The sequence below is a fragment of the Nymphaea colorata genome, chromosome 3 (assembly GCF_008831285.2).
Source record: "Nymphaea colorata isolate Beijing-Zhang1983 chromosome 3, ASM883128v2, whole genome shotgun sequence".
Lineage (NCBI taxonomy): Eukaryota > Viridiplantae > Streptophyta > Magnoliopsida > Nymphaeales > Nymphaeaceae > Nymphaea > Nymphaea colorata.
The window spans coordinates 3,230,973-3,245,256 of NC_045140.1; the positions used below are offsets into that span (position 1 = coordinate 3,230,973).

The following is a 14,284-nucleotide window of genomic DNA, read 5'->3' on the forward strand; positions in this document are numbered from 1 at the left end:
TTGAGGTCAGAACCTAGATTGGACTTGGATCTAGCATATATATCAGTTTGAATTCAGGATTGGCGGAATCAATGAGACTTGGATACAAACAGTCCGATACATATTTTTTCCGAACCACATAACGCTTGCTTGAAGATGTATACAGGTAGGAGGACCATGGATCGATCCAACCGTACTCGGCATTGTACGTAAAAGAAAGCATCGGTGGAAGCAATCAGATTTGGTTCAACGATCCGATCCAAAACAAACGCGAAAGGTCTGAATCTTGGTTCGTATTTCAAACCCATATTGAAAACAATTTATCAGATTCAAAAGTGGCGGAGCAAAAAAATTTTGGCTGCGGAGCACTAATCGGTTTCTAGCTTAATACAGTGAGCGCTTGCGAGAATACAACATAGATCTGATGTGAGCATCATATGTGGCTACACTCAAATCCAGCTGAGGCAGAGTCGGAGCCAAGGTAGGGCCGGCATGGACCTTGGCACCACCTCAAAATTTTGGTATCTCAGATTGAATCTGAGATTATTAATATAAAATTTTGCATCTGAAAAGGAAATATGTACTTATGAAAAAAGTAACTATGAACAACAATTATGTCGGACTTCTTAAAAAATTATCTCGCTTTGCAATTCCTTGTATGAAACCATCACCAAACGTATGGCAGAAAGAATGAAATATATTAGTTATTGATGAGGAACAAGGAGCTTTTATTCCTAACATGTACATTCATGATTCATGAGCTGATTATATATATATATATATATTAAAACTTGATCTTTCTAAGGGCTGTGATAGGCTTAGATGTACTGGCGGAGACAGAAATTTTGGATGGAAAGAACACTAATTCAATAACATTAATGCTTTTAAGGGCACCTATATATATAAACAATAAAATATATCAAATTATGAACATATGTTTAAGAAAACTCGTCTATATTTGGATTTCTGAGAAGATTGGATCCATAAACTCATCGTATGTGTCACCATTCTTGTAAGTGCAGCTATCATAAATGGCAGCAGCGAGGGAGAGTTTTCCAAAGTCCGAAGAGAAATAGTTCCTGTGATGACGATGAAGCAATCGACCTCGAGCAAGCGAAAGGAATTGCAGAAGAGAATATGACAGAGAAAGGAAGAGCAAATATGAGAGCGGGAACAGCCAATGTAATTTGTGGACTCTCTCTACAACACTAAACCCTAATTCTTCACTCCATGTTTTTTTTTCTTCTCAGCTGCCATTTAAAGCCCTAAGCTAAGGAAAATTCATCATCTCTGAACTTGAAGGCTAAAAGAGAAGAGGAAGAATCCTTGGTTCCTGATTGGGTTCTGCTTCGAGTCTTCAATTAGTTAGACATCGGAATCGAAAATCAAGAATCAGGTATATGATTTTGATTATGCTCATGTGCCCACATGCAGATCTAGCTTGCTTAGGAAAATGTATAATTTTTGTATCGAATGTCTGCTTTTGTACCCTTTTGTTATATGTTCTTGAGTAACTTCTCTCAACATTTTAATTCATTTTCATTTCTTTCTTTCTCTCTCTCTCTCTTTATTTCTAAACTTTAGCTGGTTTAAGACATGTGGTGAAGTCAGAAATTTTTAACTAAGGATCCCAACTATTTGAATGTCAAACTTCAAGGGACACTTATATATATAAATCAATATGTAAATAAAACAAATTATGTAGACTAGTGTGGGCAAGTGCCCACAACAGTTACGACGTGGCTTCGCCACTGTTGAAGACAGTAAGTTGCAATTTTGTAAGCCCAATCAATTTGAATTTAATGTAAATTGAAACAGTAAGTCAATCCACTTAATGTTGAGCAAATTCAATGATTCATGCATGTCTTCCGTTGGCACGTATTATTCCCAGGTCAAGTTACCCATCCAATAGACTATGATATACTCGATATATCGAATTTCCTAACGTACACGACTCAATTGTAAGTACATGAATATTATTTCTTAGTGAATTGGACAAAACAATTGATGAATTAATGGAATTGAAAAAACTATTTTTATAATGTTAGTATTTTCAACGAGTAATTGAGCCGCCTCGGTTTTAATCACTAGTTGCGTCGTCGCCCCACGCACAAACATAACCACACACACACACACACATATATATATATATATATTTTAAAAGTCACCGACTCGCGGCTCGGTGGCCATCAATCGCGGTAAGGGAGGAATGTGAGTACTTTCCTCATAGCTACGTCCATTCCTTTGTCTAATGACAAAAGTTAGTTTTTGCTATTCCTGAAATATTAAATCTATTTCTTGTGAAAAAGAATTATTTTCTCTTGAAGCCAAATGAGTTCGGATCTCAAGTCAACGGATTGGATTCGACTCGGATATATCTTTAACTGTATGTATACATTCTTATATTCGGATTCAAATATAAACAAAGAAAAGTCATGCCCGAATTTTAGTCCAAAATCTGATTTCAAGATTTGAATCTGAATTTTGAGCAGAATCTGGCCTAGTTTTACATCTTAAGAGCATTGGATATAAAATATTTTATTTAAAACTAAATCCAATCTGAATTCAATTGGATGTCATTTATTAACCACACCAGCCTACAAATTTCATGATTTAAGTATACATCAGTTGATTTGTGCCCTAACTCATATGTATCATTGCATATCATAACTCATACTTATCATTGTATATGATTGAATATCCACACCCGGGTTGGCAGACATTGAAGGATAAGGAGTTGGGTGGAGGCTTTGGCTTTCTTCTGACTTTGGGTCAAACCTCGCTCACACGAAAGTTAATGCCCTACGTGTGATTTTTCTTCTCACGAAAAAAAAAGTAAACTTGTATTTTTTAACGTCTAGCTATAGTGAAAAGTGTACATCACACAACATTCTCTTTCAGTTGCTTTTCACTCTCCTTTAAGTTGTTTTTTAGGGCGTGTTTGTTTCACTGCAGATCTTAGATCCGATCTGAGATCAACAGTATTCTAAACCTGTGGATTTAAGGTCGAACAATCTTCCATCCGACATTATATCCATGGTTTTTATGATTTAAGATCCATGCTATTAAGGTCCTCAACTTTTAAGAGTCACACCTTTTAATGCAACATCAGATCTGAGATCTATGGCTACCAAATACTACATAATATAAAACCTTTGAGTGCCCTTTAGATGCGCTCGAAGCAACTGTGCCTCCTGATTACTGCTTTATCAAAATGCACTTAGTCAGAAATCAGTCATTTTGAGTTATTTGATCCATATATATATATATATATATATATATATATATATATATATCATTTTTAACTTAGAAAATGTACATTGATCCAAAGTACATACACATAAATATATATATCATTTTTAACTTAGAAAATGTACATCGATCCAAAGTTCAATCGATGTCGGTTCCAATTGGCAAAACTTGTAGATGGATTTGATTAAAAATTGATTTTAAAAGAAAGGACTCGGCATTAACTTCATGGGGTGGCCGAATGCTTGACGGATCAACTGTAATATATTTTTCAAAATTTTTGTGAGGGTCAAATCAATATCACTAAAAAATATTTTAAAATAAAATTTTAATTTTGAAAACCAGTTGACATCCATGCCCCTGCTGGCCTCTCTTTGGAGTCATTTGACACATTCATAGAATTAATTATGCCTAGTGTTTCATGAAATTACTTCAATTTTTAGAGCATATTTACAAAACACTCACATGATATTCCAGTTGTCAAACAACCCTTTAGCTCCATCGTAGAGTTAATTAAGTACATTTGCTTATATCAAGGCTGATTAGAAATCCACATTTTGTGAAACCCTGAAAGGTGGTTGGAATAAAGAAGGGTCTAACTTCAATATTAAATGAATCCGTCAGATCTTTTAACTCAAAATAATAAGATAGTCATAAAGTGTTCCGAATGCCAAACGACCCATCAACTCTCCCTCATATTTCATATTCAAAACTGATCTTAAATCCACAAAATAAGAAAGGAGGTTTTTACACTTCACATTCTCGGATCTGAAATCCGATCTAATCTTATATCACACCCAATTCCAAATCTCAGGTTTATAACATTTAATACAAGACCTCAAATCTCGATTCGTTTCCAGAGGCAACTTTATCTTCTTGCAAAATTAAATTACTGCCGACTCTGCCCGAATACTTGGGGGGCATCTTCGTCATTTGGGCAAGGAACTCTAGGGAGCGAACCGGTAGAGACTAGAGATGGACCAACTTTCTAAAATCTAGACTTTAAAAGAACAAAAAAACAATAAATAAATATGATGTCACGCTGCTTGCACGTGCCGCAGAATTTTTTTTACTTTGGACACACGCCATCTGATCCAAAAGCCATTCCTATTCTTTTAAGAGTTAATTTTTTTTATTTTTTTATGTAATTTTTATTTTTTTTTTAATCTTTAAAGAATCTATTGAGTCAATGAAGAAGGAAAAGTTTTTTTTGGTTCTCATTGAGGCTGAGAAAGAAGCTTTAGCAATTCCAACAAAATATGTTTGAGCTCAAGTCTTTAGTTTCACATGATTCGATGAACTTTGGCTCGTACCATATGTTATAAAATAGACTTCCAACATGCATGGACATGGGGTACGGGACATTTTTTTTTTTTTTAAATTGAACTATAAGTTAAATCCTCGTATGAAACTGATCACATATTTATTTAAATCCAAATCCGTATTCAATTGAATATCATTTCTTAAATTTATATCTGATCTGATTTCCTAATCAAATATTCAATTCTTTTCTACATCCGATTTTTTAAGCAGTTCAATCATATTTTGATTAGAATCAGACTTATTTGACACCCATTACTTCATCTTATAGACCCCATGGCCATGGTTTAAGCTCAAGACACTTAAATTCAAGTCTGATTCCGATTTCCTAATCAGTAATTGAATTATTTTCTATATCATACTTCTTTAAACAATTCGATTGTGTATCTTATTAAAAACGGATTTATTGACATCCCTAACACCAGGATTCAAGCTCTCTTAAAGAATATAGTAAATAATTTGTGGTACCATATACAATGGAACTCTATGCACTTAAAGAACATTAAAAATTCTGAATTGGTGAAGTGAAATTCTGAGACGATCCATGAGATGAGCGTGAGCTGTTATTTATGGCAAGGAAAGAAGGGGTATTTAGTTCATTCAGAGTAGTACCTCAGATTTAAGATTCTAGTTGTATGTGGATTTCACATTAATGTATAGCGCCTGGAATTTTTTGCAGGCATCTAACGCGTCAAAGTCATAGCTCTCATACGACTCTCAGAACTGTTCGTACCCTCAACAATTAATGTTGGCTTCAAAGCCTGAAAAAGTTAGCACCTTTTCCGGCACCATTTTGAATTCATGTTCTAAGTTATATGCTGTCATTTGCCGAGTTACCAACATTCGGATGGAGTTCAGTTCGCGTGATGTGAATCATTTTCATGAGATTCATTCATTTGGAGCAAGTTAAATCTTAAAAAATAATTTTTTAACTTGAGAAATAATTTTTATGTAAACAAAAAGAGTATTTCATCATACTCTTTAGAAGAGAGTAATAGCTGTTATCCGATGACCAAATATTCAGAAACCATTACTACTAGAAATTAACAATGTTTCATAGCATGATTATGGTTCAATAGTATTTTAAATATAGTTTATCATGCTAAACATAGTTGAACATGTAATATCAAATATTTTATCCATTGGACAACATTTCATAACAAGATGAATTGAAGTTTCAAACACGGCTTCATTTAATCTGAGCAAGGAAGGACCGTTAGCTCTTTTCAGGCTTAAGCTCCAGATGAGTGATCTTTGTGCGCAGGGATTGGAAGCGGTCCGTTTCGGAAAAAGGAAGATTCTGAAAAAGCAAAAGGAAAGAAGATGACGTGCTTTAGTTTAAATATGATTTCTACATCTCCAAATCTCTCTCCACCTAAGAAAGTGAAACCCAGCTGCCATCTTCCCCTGTCACTCTATCTCTCTCTCTCCTTTTATTTTTTTTCCTTTTACTCTGCATTTCTTATTGGATTTTCTTGCTGGAGATGAGCCCACAACGCTGAGCTTCAGCAGGGGAGAAGGAAGCAGCAGCGGGAGGAAGCAGAAATGGGGTTCTACAATGGGGCGGCGCTCAACGATGAGCTTTCCAAGCGAACCTCCATATTCGGGCTAAGGCTCTGGGTGGTGCTTGGCATCTCCGTTGGCTCCGCCATCGTCATTCTCCTCTTCCTTCTCTCCCTCTGGCTCACCTCTCGCAGAAAAAACAACAACAACAGCAGCAATAATGTCCTCACGGCCACCAGTACCGCCACTACCACCAAGAACACCAGCAGCAAGACGACTCCCCTTCCCCTCCACCACCAACAAAACAACCAGTCGCCGCCGAGCTCGAAACCGACCATCCCCCATGTGTGCAAGGAGATACAAGAGATCAGACTCGACCACACCCAAAAACCTGCTTCTGAGACCCACAAGCCTCTAGTTCAAATCCTCGCCCTGCCCATGACGGATTCCGGCATCCTGCAGCCCTCCGGCGAGGGCCCCCGCGACGAGATCCGCGTGGACATCGGCAAAGAGCACAAAGTGACCTTGCCGGAGCGTGGTGGCACGTCTTCATCCCACTGCAGCGGTGAAAGCCGGTCCACCGTTGATCCAGCGCCAATGACTCCGGCGCCGGAGGTCTCTCACCTTGGCTGGGGCCACTGGTACACTCTGCGGGAGCTCGACATAGCCACCAACGGGTTCGCCGACGAGAACGTGATCGGCGAAGGTGGGTATGGCATCGTTTACCGAGGGGTCCTCCAGGATAACTCCAACGTCGCCATCAAGAATCTGCTCAATAATAGGTGGAAGATCATGTGATCCCTTCTTTCCATTTTTTTTCGGCCAAAGCATGCTCTGTAATGCCCCTCACCGTTCATGGTAGATTAAAGCCGTGATCATTTGCATGTTGCTCAAATGAGGCCGTTTAGAACCTTCCTTCCTCAAATGCAATATCCCAGGTTTTTCTAATTTTCTGGGAAAAGTTATGGGTGAAAACAAATGCTTCCTTGCCATCAGATAATGTCACCGACAGGGGACAAGGGACTAGGAGTTTTCATGTGCATGTCAAGTCTTCTGATCTTTCTTATCATCATGATCACCACTATCTGTCAATCTGGCACAATTGTGTTTCATAAGATTGTGTTGTATTTATGGAGTTGTGCCCTGTGAATGGTCATGGCTCATTAGTTAATCACATTTGGTACTTGTAGCTAATTTTGATTCTTGAATTAGCAACTTATGGAGGAGAACGGAGTAACTAATGGTGAAATTTATGCTTCTCTTGCAAGAAGCTGAAACAATATGAATGATGAAGCTGTGAACTCCCTGTTTAATTTGTATGATTTTTTTTGTTCTGGACACCGTTAGGGGCCAAGCGGAAAAGGAGTTCAAAGTTGAAGTTGAAGCTATCGGGCGGGTTCGGCATAAGAACTTAGTGAGACTGCTTGGCTATTGTGCTGAAGGAGCTCATAGGTGATCACTCATTTCTTATATCACCAGTTTCCTGTTTCTGTTCTATGTATATTTTTGCATTTGTCGCTTGTTTTTCTTTATTTTTTTCAGAATATTTTAGTGACTGATCTTTTCTGGATGAATGTCAGGTTGCTTGTTTACGAATACCTAGATAATGGGAATTTGGAGCAATGGCTTCATGGTGATGTAGGAACCTACAGCCCCTTAACGTGGGAAATTAGGATGAACATTATACTTGGAACAGCAAAAGGGTAGAGTTGCTTCATCTTCGTGAGATTCATTTTGTTGTTCTCCTATTTCTTTGGTAACCACATTGTTTCATACTGGTGAAATTTCATGCAAAGTGCAGGCTCACTTATCTACATGAAGGACTGGAGCCTAAGGTTGTTCATCGTGATGTCAAGTCGAGTAATATATTGCTTGATAAGCAATGGATCCCCAAGGTTTCTGATTTTGGTTTGGCCAAGCTTTTGGGATCTGAGAGGAGCTATGTCACGACCCGGGTTATGGGGACATTTGGGTATGCTTTATTATTCCTCATAATACTTGCTTTCCTCCTGTTTTATTAGCAAATTGAAGTTTCAATATTCCATGTGCTATTCTTGCTTGACTTCTATAGGTATGTGGCTCCTGAATATGCAAGTACTGGGATGTTGAATGAAAGAAGTGATGTATATAGTTTTGGAATTCTTATAATGGAGATTATCTCTGGAAGAAACCCAGTTGATTACAGCAGGCCTCCTGGAGAGGTTGCTACTTTGCCCTTCAATTTTTTTTCACTGTCATGCTCTTCTCATGTGTTATTTATTTATTTTTATAATTTTTCATTTGGTATGATTATCAGGTGAATTTGGTTGAGTGGCTCAAAACAATGGTTGCAAATAGGAATTCCGAGGGAGTAGTGGACCCTAAGCTGCTTGAGAAGCCATCTTCAAGGGCATTGAAGAGGGCCCTTTTGGTTGCTCTAAGATGTGTAGATCCAGATGCCCAAAAAAGGCCCAAGATGGGGCATGTCATACATATGCTTGAAGTGGATGATTTCCCATACCGAGATGTATGCTGTTCTCATCTTTAATCATGTTCAATTTGCTTCAAGAAATTTTGCTGCTCTTCTGTTATCTTTTCTAGAAGATCCACCTGCACTTTCGTTTTTGTTTTCCCTTTGTCCTATTTTTTTCAAATTGGAAGCTACTTCTCTTTGTGTGGTCATTTTGAAGTTATATTTTGTTTACTTAGACATTGCTAGTTCATAACTGTTTATCTTTGACTGGTGATCCAATAATCATGTTTCTTTAGTTAAAAGTTAAAACTAAATCAAGTGAATTGTTGATACATGGTGAGGGAAGGCTTTAAGCATTTCTTTCATGAACAAAAGTTTTGATCATTTTTAGTTACTGTTATTACTTCGATTTTCTATTCTTGAAAAGCATGTGTTGTCAAAGTGATTATATCTGCTTGCCATCAACATTTAACTCTATGAATATGTAACTTGGGGTACTAATTTTGTATTCAAATTATGTTGTTTGAATTCAAAAGTTTGTGCATCATTTGCGTATGACAAACTAGTTTTTGATCATTAGAAAATGGAAAAGTATTTGTGGAAATATTTTTTTTCCTGCTTAGCACTCATTTGCACCTACTCTTCCCATGATGCAGGATCGTCGAATTGGGCGAGATCCTGCACGCATACTTCGTGAAAGTCCAAATAATAACAGTCCAGGACAATCATCTGAAAAGCAAACTACTGAGTCAGACGATGGTAGTGGCTCTGAAAGAGCTAACCTTTTTGAAAACAGAAATAGGTGGAGACGACAATCACTTCTGGCTAAATAATTTATTTGTTGCAACAACATGATCCAAATTGTAGCTATTTCTTGGTCAAAGGCTTCATGGTTGCCTCTTATGACCTTTGTTTCTTCGTGTGGTAGTGCTGATAGATAACCAATAAGCTATTTTGTACATGATCGTTAGTCAATGATAGCTTAATCCATTTTGAGTTTTCGGTGGATTTATGCACGTTTGGTGGTTGAGGTAAGGTTCCAGAATCCGAATCTGCTTGCAGTTGAAGTTTATGCTGTTGAAGTTGATTGATATCTATAAATATAAAATGGATACCATTCTCATGGATTCCACTTTTTGTCCATCAATCTGTTATATTGACGTATGTTTACATGGTCTGCCATGTCAATGCTCTTGTTGGAAACTGAGGCAGATCTAATATTCTGTGGAGCAGAGATTCTTCAGATTTTTTTGGTATTATGTGCTAATTTCCTTCTTCAGAAAATGCTTCATACAGCATATACACATACAGTTGAATAATTAAATTTGGAAACCATAAACCTGCTTATTCTTATTGATTGTTAAAGAGACAGGTTTCTGTGAATTTTCATAAGTTCGATACAAGGAGGTGTCTTCCACAAAGTTGGCTGTCATGACAAAGCTGCATGGATTTTTTTTTTCGTTTTTTCCAAATATATTTGTTATATGCTTGTTTCTTGCTGTTTTCTCTTTCATTTGACACACAGGCATAAATATAACGCAAGATTCTCTTTAAAGTTGCGTGTACTCTAGCCACTTGGTACTTCATGCAATTGATTGTGAGACTATTAGCAGTACTACAGTCCTTTTACTTGATTACATGTTCATTTATTTTTGCTTTTATTATTGCTTACTATTTGCGGAAGTGAGAGGTTATTTCTGAGGCATCAAGTCTACGTTTTCTTCTTTACCTGAATAAAATTATCTTTCACAATTAGGGAGACAATTTTCCAGGTAAAGGTCTATATGCCCATCTTGGTTACACCTTGTGCCCCACCCGTTTATGGTTTAGGATATCTGGAGTGTAAGATTCATTATAGGCAACTGCAAAGTGGCAAGTGAAATTTCATTGTGGCAACTGCATAATTCTGAACAGCAAGAAACATACATATTCTGTCTCCTGGTTTTAAGGTTGCAGTATCTAATTTTTCTTCTCAATTGCTGGTACAATCTCCTCGTCTGTGTGGGACATTCTTTGTTGTGGTATAGGCAGAAGGCTAGAAGGTCACCGATGGCAAGAATCTTAAAATCAATGAGATAGAGATAGAGAGAGAAAGTGGGAGAGGAGTGGAGAATACTCACGACTTTAATGCGCATGGGCCCATATGACAGGAAGGCAATATGCTGAAGGGTTGAATTCGACAACTGGTGCAAGGAGCCACTGGAAGTAAGTGGGATGGATGGTGATTGGTGGTGGTGCAGAGAGTAATAGTTCTGGTAGCCCATCTCGTGAGATTATTTAAAAGCCATTACTAGGCGGCAGAGGTGGAGGACAAACTGTGTATTAGTAGTGATTTCTGCAGAAAAGAAAGGTGAAGTAAACAGAGCAGTACATTCTTCCATCTTAGCATGTCCAGGAGGAGGAAGCCACAGTTAATCGCTGACAGTAACAGATCAGAACGATGTGCTGCTTTTTAATGCTCCTCACCCTCCCCATCTTTAATCTTTTGGTGGTCTCACACCTCTGTGACTTTTTATTTACCTTTTTCGAAAGTGGACCTGTTACAGCCATAATCACCACTTATTATGCATGGATGTGCTTTTTTAATGCCTCTCTCTCTCTCTCTCTCTCTACATCATCGCCATTATGAGGTGGTGACATACAGCCATCTTCACCAACCTCTTTCTCTATCCCTTTTGTTTTTTTCTATTTGTTCTCTGGTTTCACATTGGGAGGGACTTCGATTGATTCTACACAGCCACGACTTATCTGTTTAGATTTATTTTTGTTTGTTGTAAGAGCCGGAGAACTTGCATGGACGCCGGCGCTCGTTGATTTTGTCAAAAGAATTGAGCCTGTTCTCATCGTTCGACCTGCAATGGAACGGTCCTGTCCGTTCATCGTACTTTGACACGCATCAACGCCCAAGGCAACTGGATGCCACTATGAAGATTCTTATCGTTTCCGCGTAAGAAGCTACAAAAGTTTCTAAATGACGGCACGCCTCCGCAATCCGTTAGATTGTCTGCTTTCGTCTACTTGTTTCTAAATATAATTCCACAGGAATATTGTTAATTTCCATACACTGGATGTATATGGATTTATATATCTTACTAGTATGGGTTAGAAAGGTGCTTTGCTGATTCCGTTGGCCATTCGAGCTTTTGAAGAAAAAGATCCTCTCGTCCAATCATTGGAGTAAATTTGTAAAAGCATTTAGGTGGTAAATTTAGCCAACTGTTTGATTTTTTCTTGTAAATAGAATAAAGATGTGGACAGATGTGCAAAAAGTAAAAATTGTATAAAGGACATCACTCACCTTTTTACCTCCATTCCCAAGAGGTTTAATATATATATATATATATATATATAGTAACCTGCGCATTTTAATACGAATTAATTAGATTTCAAGAATTTTAGAAGTATGTTTTTGAAAATCGAAAGACCCAAAAGCACTGTAAAACAGAAATTGAAAATATAAAACTTTGTTAAATAATGGATTGAAAATAATATTGAGATGCTTTGAGTAGTTCGATCGGCCATTTTGTGCAGCTCCTCATTGAAGACGAGTCCATTTTCTGGTTCATATTAGTCATTACAATTCAAATTACTGTCACTTGATCTAATTAGTTAAATATCTTTGACACAGTCGGAAACCTACTCGCATTAATTTTTTTCACTTATGATTTCTTTCATACACAACTTCGGATTAAAAAAAAAAAGTTCGATGCATTTTCAAGCATTGGAATGATTGAATTCCACTTACCGTTGGCCGTCCAACTTACTAATTATCAAGAGTTAATAGCTGTTTAACGGAAAAATCTAGAGAATGATGCATTTTTCGAATTTTTAAAGATGTAGAAGCGTAAGTGTGTGTGTCCTACAGCTTCAGACGCCTTGTTACATTAAAATAAAAGATGCAACCTTCCGTGTTGCACAAGAAACTCGTTGAAATAAAACAAAAAAATTCTAAAACAAACCTGATTCTCTAGCAAAACTTTAGCAAGCAATGTTTGTCTTTTTCTATACAAAAAAGATATGTATGAAAGTTGAAGTTGATTGAAGCGGCATCTCGAGGCATCAAAAGTAAGTACGGCTCCGCCTCGGATCTCAGCCGGTCGGAAAAAAGGGACGAGGAGGATCTTCTCTTGTTTACTTGAAATACATGAAATTTTGTGAAAGAATGATCTATTTTTTGTATGCTTGGTTATTGGGCATCTATGTTATTCCAATAGCGTTTTGTATACCAACCTTTTCAATCTTTGGAAACAAAATTTTAATATCAAGGGAGAAAAATTAAGGAAAAAAGGGCATCAGAAACAAAATATTACACTAGGAAAAATAACGAGAAATTTGCAGTCACGGCCACAAATAAATAAACTTTATATTATAAACAATGATAAAATTTTAATACCAAGGAAGAAAAATTAAGGAAAAAGGCCATCAGAAGCAAAGTTTTACACCAAGAAAAATAACGAGAAATTTGCAGACACAGCAACAAATAAATAAACTTTATATTATAAGCAATGATAAAATTTTGTAATAGGAACTAATAAGTCCAAAAAGAGAGAAAAAATGTAGAAACGAGGACGACTTGTGAGATGTGGGACTGGATAAACCTTCATATGACTACTTTTAGGTATTTTTTTTAAGGGGTTATAATAAGGGGCAGAGCCATAAATTTTTCATGAAGCAGACCGACTTAAAGTTTATAAATTTTGAATTAAACCGAAATATTATTTTTCAAAAATATAGATAACATGTGAGAATTTTAAAAATTTACATGTAATTTTTTTTTTTTTTTTGAAGTGGAGCCAAGGCTCATGCCTACCTTGACTCCACGCCTGGTTATAATATACCACTGTTTAAGTCCATTTGTGCATGTGCATGGAACTCCAAATGTAAATTATGTGGTTAAACCTAACTCAAGTATCAAATGGAACTCCAAATGTAAATTATGTGGTTAAACCTAACTCAAGTATCAATTATAACAACGTGCAAGAGTGCTCCGAAGCCAAGCTAAAAAATTTTAGTTAAGGGGCACTAATTATAAAATTTTCAAAACTTAAGGAGCACCAATATGTAAAAAGTAAAAATTATCTCGAAATATGGATATGAAAATAAATAATTTTTGTTGGTTTGTGTATGATGGTTGCCAGGCCACAATCTGCACTAATAATGCGTTTGTCCTATATATTGACAAACACTTTATTTATTTATTTACGAGTGATTAGGGTCCCTACTCCCAACACCATACAAGGGCAGCGTAAAGAGAAGAGTACACGGCAAGCAAGCTTTTGTCAAAGGCCAACAACAACAGTAGTCAGACATAGAATTGATATAATATCTTCTCCTTGTTTTGCAAAAACATTAATGAAAGATAGTACTTTGTTGGAACTATAACCTCATCAAGCAGGTCAACCAATTTCACGGAATTCTTTGTGGCATGTTCTCAAAAGGGTAACTAAACCCTAGCAAGAGAGTTAGTTATAATGCACAAGGTATATGTCCTAGATTATGCATGGTTAATAAGGCATATAATTTTCGCAAACTATGTTTTCTTATTCATTGCATAAATAGGGGACGGTGCGACCACGTTCTTTTCTTCTTTTCAAGTAAGCACAACTTTACTAAGATCATACTCATTTCCCATCTCATGGAAAACCCTTTTCGCTCCGGTTAGCCCTACCCCCTTCTAAAGGTATTTTAGTGATGGGTTTTGTAGGAACCGAACGATCATATTTTGTCATAAATGTTATTTTATTGACGACATTGATATTGAAGATCGTGACGATATCGATA

General features: G+C 36.8%; 1 protein-coding gene across 1 annotated transcript; it reads left to right on the forward strand.

Moving 5' to 3' along the window:
• The first annotated feature begins 5,833 nt into the window (after positions 1-5,833).
• Positions 5,834-11,089, forward strand: LOC116250504 (probable serine/threonine-protein kinase At1g01540). Its single transcript, XM_031624155.2, has 7 exons — positions 5,834-6,833; positions 7,399-7,503; positions 7,632-7,754; positions 7,853-8,023; positions 8,123-8,252; positions 8,348-8,557; positions 9,160-11,089. The coding sequence occupies exons 1-7, from the start codon at positions 6,094-6,096 to the stop codon at positions 9,334-9,336; spliced, it is 1,656 nt and encodes a 551-aa protein (XP_031480015.1). The 5' UTR covers positions 5,834-6,093; the 3' UTR covers positions 9,337-11,089.
• Positions 11,090-14,284: the final 3,195 nt, after the last annotated feature.

Bases quoted from the DNA above. Each gene is read 5' to 3' on its own strand.
- LOC116250504 (XM_031624155.2), top strand. From the start codon at position 6,094: ATGGGGTTCTACAATGGGGCGGCGCTCAACGATGAGCTTTCCAAGCGA. The intron at 6,834-7,398 runs GTGGAAGATCAT...GGACACCGTTAG, and splicing joins AAGAATCTGCTCAATAATAG to GGGCCAAGCGGAAAAGGAGT. The intron at 7,755-7,852 runs GTAGAGTTGCTT...TGCAAAGTGCAG, and splicing joins ATACTTGGAACAGCAAAAGG to GCTCACTTATCTACATGAAG.